The sequence below is a fragment of the Triticum urartu genome, chromosome 4A (assembly GCF_056163025.1).
Source record: "Triticum urartu cultivar PI428250 chromosome 4A, HENAU_Tu73, whole genome shotgun sequence".
Lineage (NCBI taxonomy): Eukaryota > Viridiplantae > Streptophyta > Magnoliopsida > Poales > Poaceae > Triticum > Triticum urartu.
The window spans coordinates 162,972,280-162,982,106 of record NC_141876.1 but is presented as its reverse complement, the minus strand read 5'-3'; the positions used below and the strand labels follow the sequence as shown (position 1 = coordinate 162,982,106).

Sequence of the window (9,827 nt, the reverse complement as noted above, 5' to 3'; positions counted from 1 at the left end):
TAGTCCTTCTCCGGTCTCTGACCAATTGAGGGGTGTGCAACACTTCTGTCCGTATAACACCTCAAATGGTGCCATATGAAGGCTTGACTGATAACTGTTGTTGTAGGAGAACTCGGCGAAAGGGAGGCAATCTTCCCACCTAGCTCCATATGCTAAGACACAGGCTCGGAGCATGTCTTCGAGTATCTGATTCACTCGTTCTGTCTGACCTCCGGTCTGTGGGTGGAAAGTAGTGCTGAAGGACAACTTGGTCCCCATGGCCTCTTGGAACTTCTTCCAGAACCTTGAGGTAAACTGGGTTCCTCGGTCCGACATGATCTCCTTGGGAACACCATGAAGGCTTACGATTCTGTTGATGTAGAGGCTGGCTAGCTGGTTTCCCTTGTAAGTCGTTTTGACAGGAATGAAATGGGCTACTTTGGTTAAATGGTCGACTATGACCCAGATGGAGTCATGTCCCTTATTTGACCTGGGTAATCCAGTGATGAAGTCCATTTCGACTTTATCCCATTTCCATTCAGGCACCTTGAGAGGTTGTAACAATCCAGTGGGTCGCTGATGTTTAGCTTTGACCCTTTGGCATATGTCACACTTAGCGATGAAAGTGGCTATCTCTCTCTTCATGCCATGCCACCAGAATCTTTCCTTTAGGTCTTGATACATCTTGGTTCCTCCGGGGTGGATGGAATACGGGGTGTCATGAGCTTCTTGCAAGATCAAATTCTTGAGCTCAATCTTGTTGGGTACGCAAATGCGATTCCCAAACCACACAATTCCTTGCTCATCCTCTGAGAATCCTGGGGCCTTGCCTGCCTTGATCTTCCTCTTGATGCCTTCAATACTTTCGTGTCCCTTCTGAGCTTCCTTAACATCATCTATCAAGGTAGGCCTAACTTCAAGGTTGGCCAAGAATCCTGGTGCAACCAGTTCCAATCCGAAGCTTTCAAGTTCTACATACAAGGTGGGTAGCCTGTCCTTAAGCATAGCATTCAAGGAACAAGCCTTTCTGCTTAATGCATCTGCTACCACATTAGCCTTTCCAGGGTGGTATTGAACACTAAGGTCATAATCCTTGATCAACTCTAGCCATCTTCTTTGGCTCATGTTCAATTCCTTCTGAGTGAAAATATACTTCAGACTTTTGTGATCCGTGTATATCTCACACCGCTTCCCTAGGAGGTAATGTCGCCATGTTTTCAGGGCATGAACTACAGCTGCCAACTCGAGGTCATGAGTAGAATAGTTCTCTTCATGAGGCCGTAGTTGCCTTGAAAGGTAAGCTACGACTCTGCCCTCTTGCATCAGAACACCTCCCAGTCCGGTTCTTGACGCATCACAATATATCACAAACTCCTTGTGTATATCTGGTGTGGCCAGCACTGGGGCGGTGGTCAGTCTCTTCTTCAGCTCCTGGAAGCTCTCTTCGCACTTCGGCGTCCATTCAAACTTCTTGTCCTTCTTCAAGAGCTGAGTCATGGGTCGGGCAATGCTTGAGAATCCTTCAACGAACTTGCGGTAGTATCCCGCGAGTCCGAGGAAGCTCCTGACTTCCTTCACATTGCTTGGGGATTGCCATTCAGTCACGGCTTCAATCTTAGCAGGATCGACCGACAATCCTTCTTCGGTCAAAACATGACCCAAGAATCCAACCTCATGCAGCCAAAATTCGCACTTGCTGAACTTGGCGTATAGTTGGTGCTCTCGAAGCTTGTCTAGGACCATCCTCAGGTGTTACTCGTGCTCTTCTTCCATCTTCGAGAAGACAAGAATGTCATCAATGAAGACAACGACGAACTTGTCCAAATATTCCATGAAGACCTTATTCATGAGATACATGAAGTAAGCCGGGCATTGGTCAATCCAAAGGACATGACCGTGCACTCATACAGGCCATATCTGGTTACAAATGCCGTCTTCGGAATATCTTGGGGTCTGATTTTTAGCTGGCAGTACCCAGATCTAAGGTCGATCTTGGAGAACACCTTGGCCCCATTGAGTTGATCAAACAGATCTTCAATCTTGGGAAGTGGATACTTGTTCTTGATTGTAACTTCATTGAGGGAACGATAGTTAATGCATAAGCGGATAGTACCGTCCTTCTTTGCCACAAACAGAACGGGTGATCCCCAAGGGGAGGCACTAGGGCGGATAAACCCCTTCCTCAACTGCTCTTCCAGTTGCTTCTTCAACTCTGCTAACTCTTCCGATCCCATTCTATAAGGCTTCTTATAGATGGGTCCTGCTCCAGGTATGAGCTCGATGATGAACTCAATGTCTTGGTCAGGGGGCATTCCCGGTAGCTCATCAGGAAAGACATCAGGGTATTCGCATACTACCGGCACTTGCTCCAATCCAACTTTAGTCAGACAGTTGACTTGGTCGGCTTGAGCAGAGGAGGGGTTGGAGGCAAATTTAACTTCGACTCCTTGGTCATTGGTCACAGTGACAGTCCGGTTGGCACAATCTAACAAGCCTTGGTGCTTGATGAGCCAATCCATTCCTAAGATCACATCCAAGCCTTGCAATCTTAAGATTATAAGGTCCGCTAGGAAGTCTACCCCATTAATGACAATCCCGACTCCTTTACATCCTATCTTGGCTCTCATCTCTGCTCCGGGGGTTTGTACCACCATAGGGTTATTCAGGGGTGTAGGGGTCATGCCACTTTTTAATGCAAACTTTTGGGTGACAAATGAATGCGTGGCTCCAGAATCAAACAAGACAGTTGCAGGTGCTGAGTTGACAAGGAACGTACCCAGCACGACGTCTGGGTCTTCCCGGGCTTCTTCTGCAATGACATGATTCACACGACCCTTGCCATTGTTGGGCGGGTTGCGGGGAGCTTGGTTCCTTGGTGGCATTGCGCGGCCTTGTCCTGGGTTCTGCGCATTGGGGCGTGGGGCGTCGGGCTTCTTGTTGGGGCAATTCTTGGAGTAGTGTCCTGGCTGACCACATCCAAAGCAAGTGACTTGGTTGGGGTTGCTGCTCTTGCCGACATTGTTACTGGGGTTGCTGTAAGCTGGCCTGGGGTTGGCATACTGCTGAGGCTGATAGTTGGTGCGGGGTGCAGGGGCTCTTGGCTGCTGATAGGTTGGCTTGACCGGGGCTGGCTGCCACGGGCGAGGCTTCTGGTTGCTGGAGCTACCCTTGCTAATCATCTTGCGCTTACGGGTATCATCCAAAGCACGTCGCTTGTCCTCAAGCATAAGTGCCTTGTTCACCAGATCAGGAAAGGTTGGGTAGTCACACACAACAAGCGAGTACTGCAGAGTCTGGTTAAGGCCTTCCATGAAGCGCTCTCTTTTGGCAGCATCGGTGCTGACATCCTCAGGAGCATACCTTGACAGAACACTGAACTTCTGCATGTACTCCTTGACGGTGCTACTTCCTTGCTTCAGGGCTCGGAACTCACGTTTCTTGATGGCCATGATTCCGGAAGGAATATGGGCCTTGCGGAATTCTGTCTTGAAGTCATTCCAAGTGATGTTTTGCCCAGCATGCATGACCTTGAATCCATCCCACCAAGCTCTGGCAGTTCCCCCGAGACAGTGGGCAGCATATGCCACCCTCTCACGGTCTTCAGTGCAGCCGACTAGTTCCAACAGATCCTCAATGGTGCGGACCCAATCATCTGCATCCAGGGGTTCAGCAGTCTCGATGAAGGTGGGTGGTGCATGCTTCTTGAACTCTGCCAACGTGGAACGTCCATTGCCGTTCCCCGCCGGCTGGCGGTTGACAGCCTGGGCAATCATCTGGAGGGCTGCAGTGTTGGCTTGGCGTTCCTCTCGGAAGGCTTGGAGAAGCTGAGCCATGTCCATGTTTGGAGGTGGTGGCGGTGGTGGAGCTTGTCCTTGGGTTTGGTCCTGACTAGCTCCCACTCCGGCTTCTTGCTGCTGAGTAGAGGCACCTGTACGTGTTACAACAGGCATCCTGTTGGAGCGGTCAAGGTCTCATGATTGGGAAAGATGAGGGAAAGCAATATAGATGGGATGCCTAGTGAGGGGGTGGGCATGACACAATTTTAAGTTAAGCAAGGGCCAGATGGGCCAAACTCATGCATTAAGACCAAATGGGTGATGTAGTCGTTTACAAGTTCCCGAAGGAAAGTACGACTTCCATCAAAACAAGTTGAAAGCAAACATAACACAACATGGTTTCATTTGAACCATTACATGGACTCGACTTCGCACAAGTGGTACACGACCTATCCTATCTTAAGGGTTGCGGACTGGCCTATCCTAGTCCCGAACGGTGTCTAAGTGGTGGAATGCTCGGTCGCATAGTCCGGCTCCTCTGGGTCTTCCTCCTCATCTTCATCTGTTTCAGTATCTTCGTCACTTGAGGGAATGGGGGAGTGGAGGAGCTGAACGCGGTGCTCCTTCGCCGGTGGCATCATGAAGAGGTTGCGATATTCCTTCGCCGTCATACGGCGTGGCCGAGATGATCCCTTGGCATGCGTAGCCTGTGGGGGTCGCCTGCCTCGATAGGCAACAACGGGCTGTCCAGGGGGTGCACCATCCTTCTTGATCTTGTCCGCCTTTGTCTGAGCTAGGCGGAGGAGTTCCTTAGTCTCATGGAGTTCCCTTCGAAGCTCCATCGACTCCGAGGTGAAGTGCTGTGCCAGGCTATCAGCACACAAGCTGAAGTAGGTCTGGAAATGGAGGGGAAGCCCCTCGTCCATGGGTGGAGCTGGTGCGCTGCTCTCGTCATCACCCTCCTTACGATAAGGCAGGTAATGAGTGGCTGGCTCACTTGCCATCTCTGGCAGAAGATCTCGAAGGCGAGTCAGCGCCTTGAGTGCAGCAATCTCAACGGCGAGGAGCAAGGTCGCCATCTGTGGTCCTTCAAAGAACCAGCTTGACGGAGAGTCGTTCGCCCTCACGACTACCTCCACGTGATACTCCTTCGTGGTGCTGTCGATCCAGTGCTCGTGATAGGAGAAGGTGGGGGCTCGAGTGAACTGGCACTTCCTGAGACTTTCCTCAAGAAGCACGGGAAATCCAGTGGTCAGGAGGTCCTCCGGTACGACGACCATCTACAAAATTGGAAAGGGAAGGGTCAATAGAGGAGATAGGACCCATGTTTGGGATTTTTTTGAAAGCGTAGGTATATATGTAGTTTTGTAGATAGTCTCACTCTAACTAACGTCCATGCTAACTAAGGCTTCCTACAGTCATGATGGCTCTGATACCAGCTCTGTGGGGACCCCGACTCATAAGTCGTGATCACCGAATGCACGTGTACAGTGATCCCAGAGATCAATGCTCACTGAACACACAGAAGCTAAATAACAAGAGTCTTACATCCATACATATCGTCTTACACAAATTATGACAATTATGGTCAAGTCTTACATAGATAAAGCCACAAGGGCTGAATACCAAATAAACTTAAGCAGCGGAAATTCTTCGTCGATAAGTAGAACCCATGCCATCTGCCTTAACCCTACAGGCATTCTTACTGGGAAACGTCCTAGTTCGCATGTTCGTCTCCAAAGAACTCTTCTTCGAACTCCTGTTCTTCCATGCCTAGCCAATTAAATAACCAGTGGCAAGCCAATGAGTACTTTCAATGTACTCGCAAGCAACCCATGTTTTGGTTCAAAGTACAACAATGCATGATATAGGTAAATTTTTGCGGAAAGCTAGTTTTTTTGAGTGCTATGACATGTTCAACCACGTGTAAGACATGCATCAGGAGAATTCAATTAACCACGAGGACAGGTTACATATATCAACATAAATAGAGTGGGCATCAACCCAACTCAATCATGTCAAGTCCTTTGACTTGACCCACGTAGATCTTCCCACTTATCCAAACACACACACTGGTATGTAACATGTGGACGTAGCCCAAGAGCGGTTACCCAACTGTCCTTGACTGTGGACACAGCTATTCGAATAGTTTTACACTCTGCAGAGGTTGCACACTTTACCCACAAGATCCGGGGAACTTTCGTGTCATCCACGACCCGCGGTACCTCAAGTACCCGGGGTAAGCACCCGATCACTATCTTTACCTAGACGACAGTAACAAGGAGTCCACTCGTTGTTCCGTATCCTCACGATGTACATCATACGAGACTCACTTGAGATCGTATCATCCGAGAGGGGACACAATGGTGTATCCGGTGCCCTGTGAAAACAGTCATGGCCGCCCTACGTGGCACGACCTCGTCCCGAGAGAGCGCACCAACAACTCTCCCGTCACTAGCAATGCGGGCTCCAAGCTAGTATCGGCCTAGGTAATCAATAATGCCCTTTCCCATACAAGGGTAGAGTGGTTGCGCATGTAAGGTTGGAATAACGGTCGCAACTTAAACCAATCCGTTTTGAAAATCAACACCCACACTTGCCTCGGTACACCACTTCGTCATCAAGTGGTTACCCAACTCATCATCTCCCTCGGGCATAAGTGGCACCCGACGGGGTTTTCGAAAAGTCCTTTGAAAATACTTTGTCTCCACCACCATGCATATTCCCGTCCCTTTTTGCGTAGCAACTACTTTAGCATCCTATCTACTCCCACCGGCATAACCCTCATAACAAGGTAGGGTCATGCACAATGCAAGTATCAACAAGGAGGAAATGGAGGCAACCCACCAAAGTGGCTACCATCTCATCATGATTCTGATGCAACAATAATAAAGTGCTATATGAAATGCATAAAAAGGGTTTCATAGACATGGTCAAAGGGGTGCTTGCCTGGCTCAACAAAGTCTTCTGGGTCTTCAAAGTCTTCTGGTCTAACTCCTTCGTCAGCAACACAATCTATCGTCACAAAATAATAATGAGAAAAACAAGGCAATAATAAAACAGAAAAACCAAAGTGCTCAGAAAAATGTCAACTCATTTTTGTTAAATACTAGGTTGAAAACTAAGAAGGGGAAAATTCCTAGTTTTGGATTTGGAGTAGCAGAATAGGAGAAATGGATTTACAAAGGTATATTTAAATGCTTAAAATCACATTTAAATATTTACAGTGAAGAAAAGGTTGTTGGATTTGAATGAAAATTGCACCATTAAATAGGTTGCAATACTTTAGGAATTTAGGAATTGGAATTAATTTATTTGGACGTATATTTTATCCTACGGAATTCTTGGAAAAGTGATAGAAAAAGAAAAAGAAAAGTGCTCTATGCCTGCTGGGCCAGAACAGGTGCAGCGCAGCAGGCCCAGAGAGGATCCAGCCCGCGCGAGGCTGCCACATCGAAGGCATAATTTCAAAATACGCCTTCAGCCGACGGGCGAACCGGTACGCGCGCGCGTGCATTTCAAACCTGACGGGTGGAGCCCACCCGTCAGAATGTGAGGCTGACCGACGGGCCCCACGGCCGTCGTCTTCAACCTCAGGCCAGAGGGGGAGGCGGGCTCACCGGCGACAATGCAGGGCACGACGAGGTCGGGCGAGGGCACGGCTGGGCTCAGCGTCGTGTCACCGTTCGGGTGGAGGTGGAGTTGGTCACCGGCGCAGCCTGGTTCGCCGGTGACGAGGTCACGCGGCGGAGGTGCTTTGGGCATCGGTGGTTCCGGCTGTTCCCGGCTGCAAAAGAGTGGGAGAAGAGAGGGGAAGGGGTCAGTGGTGTTGCGTGGTTCCAGATCGAGAGAGAACGGGGGCGGAGGAGGCCTGTACCGCGCGAATGCCGACGAGCCAAGGCGGCGGAGCTCGAGCTCGATCTCAAGCTCGAGCGGCTCTGGGGACAAATGGGTGGTGCGGGAGGTGGATTAGGAGTGTGGGGGAGCAACTGGGAGTGATAGAGAGGCTCGGGGTTGCCTTTTGTAGGCTGGCCGAGGTCCACCGTAGGCACGGCCTATGGGTGCCCACGGGATCGGCTCGGGTGTCCGTTAGAGAGGGAATGGAGGGCTCGGGGGTGTTCGTGGGAGTGGTCTCGGGTGCTAGGGAGAGAGAGGAGGAGCGGGGCGAGCTGCGGGCGGGCCATAGGAGCGGCGCGAGCATTGGCCGAACGGGGCGGCGTTCTGGCGTGAGCTGCAGGAGAGAGAGGAGGGCGCGTGAACAAGTGGGCGGCCTGCTGGCGTGGAGCGGACGTCGAGGGGCATCGACTGGCACGCGGGGGAGGCTCGAGGTGGCCGGGAGGCACGGCGTCAATGGTCGGGTGCCCTGCCAGGTGCTCCAGAGCGCGACTTTGGCCGGCATCCGCGGCTTTCCCACGTCTGTGCGCGTCCACTTGCGTCTGGCAGCTGCAGGGGGCATGGGCAAAAGTTGGGGAGTGCCTTGGATGCTCTGGAAGGCTGAGAGGAGAGAGGGAGGTTGAGAGAGAGAGAGGAATCCACTGTGCAGAGAAGGAAAATGGGGTTCTCCCCCCTTCATCATTGCTTCTTCGGGCAGCAAAGCACACAGTGCTAGAGGGGGACTAGGAGGGTTCGTGGTAGAAAGTTGAGCCTATGGAGATTAGTGGAAGATGCCAAAAATGGGATTTTTGTAAAGTGGCAGAAGGTGTTTGATGCTGGTTTGAGCAAGTAGATGGTTTCCATTTGCCATGAGACTCCGCAGGGTGGAATGAAACATATAATTAGGGCCTTCCACCAATTTTGAGCTTATTTGGGCAAAGTTTCCAATGCAACTTTTGTAAACCCTAGAAATTAGCAGAAATGAACTTGTGCAGATCTAGTTGATCAAATCATTTCTCCTTGATACACCACTTGGTGTAGTGGCCTCATTTGGTCATATGAACATGATCACAAAAGTTGGGGTCAAGGAGAGAAAGTTGGTAGTACAAAGTTGTTCAAATTTGATTCTGGTCAGAGAGGGTTTTGGTGCATTTTGGTGAACCAAACTGACCTTAATTGAGATGAGGATTTGCAAGGTGACCACAATATGAATTTGTGACTTTCTGGATTTTCCTTGGATTTTTATGATAATATTTCCTGTAGAAATATTTCAAATCCTTGAAATGGGCAGAAATAGTTTTGGGAGGTTTTGTCCAATATTTTGAACATGACCATGTGTTGAAACTCTTATATATGGAAAATATATGTCCACTGAGTTTCCCTGATTTTTGTCAAATATTTTTGAAACATTAAAATAATTTTTCCCTATTAAAGACCATTTTTGGCCTTAAGAAAATGTTTTTAAACAAAATAGGAAAATAGCTGTTAAAATTATATTTTTGTGGTTTATGGGAATCCTATATCTAATATGTTTCAAATATACTCTTTGAAATATTTTTCATACCCCAAATCAAGTACTTGTAGTGCAAACCTCAACTCAGGAGTTTTTGGAAAACTAAATTTTGATAATACTATTTGGCCAAATTATTTTTGTAGGAAAATACTATACTGTACTATACAGATGGCATGATCATTGGGCAGAAGTTTGGGGCAAGGAGATGAAGTACAGAAGGTGGAGTAGTTGATTTTAAAGAGCACTTGAAAAATCACTCAGAGAAAACCAACTCCAAAATAATAGCCAAATAATGCAAAAGTTTTTGTTGGTCCAATTTTTCATGCTTTAATAATGAAAATGACATGTTACAAAATGTAGGGTGTGACAGATAGCGGGCGGCATAGTTTCTGATACGGCTTTAATGCAGACGAGGGAGGGAGTAGCGGTTCCCGAAATGTTGAACGGCCAATGCATCCTCCTTCAATTAATGCATGAGGGAAGTAATGGGAGGAGGACTAGGAAAAGAGGCTGCATGATGTGAATGCAGCGTAGTTTGCACTCATATAAAGGCGCCCCTCCATTCCAATGCATCTACCACATCGTACGCACCTAAGCATTTGCCTAAGCACCTACACTAAGCGCAAAAGAGCTCACTCTAGACCCATGGCGGCGATGCGCGTGAGCGGCCAGCGGCTGTGCGAGAT

At 48.9% G+C, this 9,827-nt stretch overlaps 1 protein-coding gene across 1 annotated transcript; it reads right to left on the bottom strand.

Moving 5' to 3' along the window:
• Nucleotides 1-1,823: 1,823 nt before the first annotated feature.
• On the bottom strand, nucleotides 1,824-3,818 carry LOC147975248 (uncharacterized). Its single transcript, XM_087520330.1, has one exon. It carries the CDS (start codon nucleotides 3,816-3,818, stop codon nucleotides 1,824-1,826), a length of 1,995 nt encoding a protein of 664 aa, XP_087376456.1.
• Nucleotides 3,819-9,827: the final 6,009 nt, after the last annotated feature.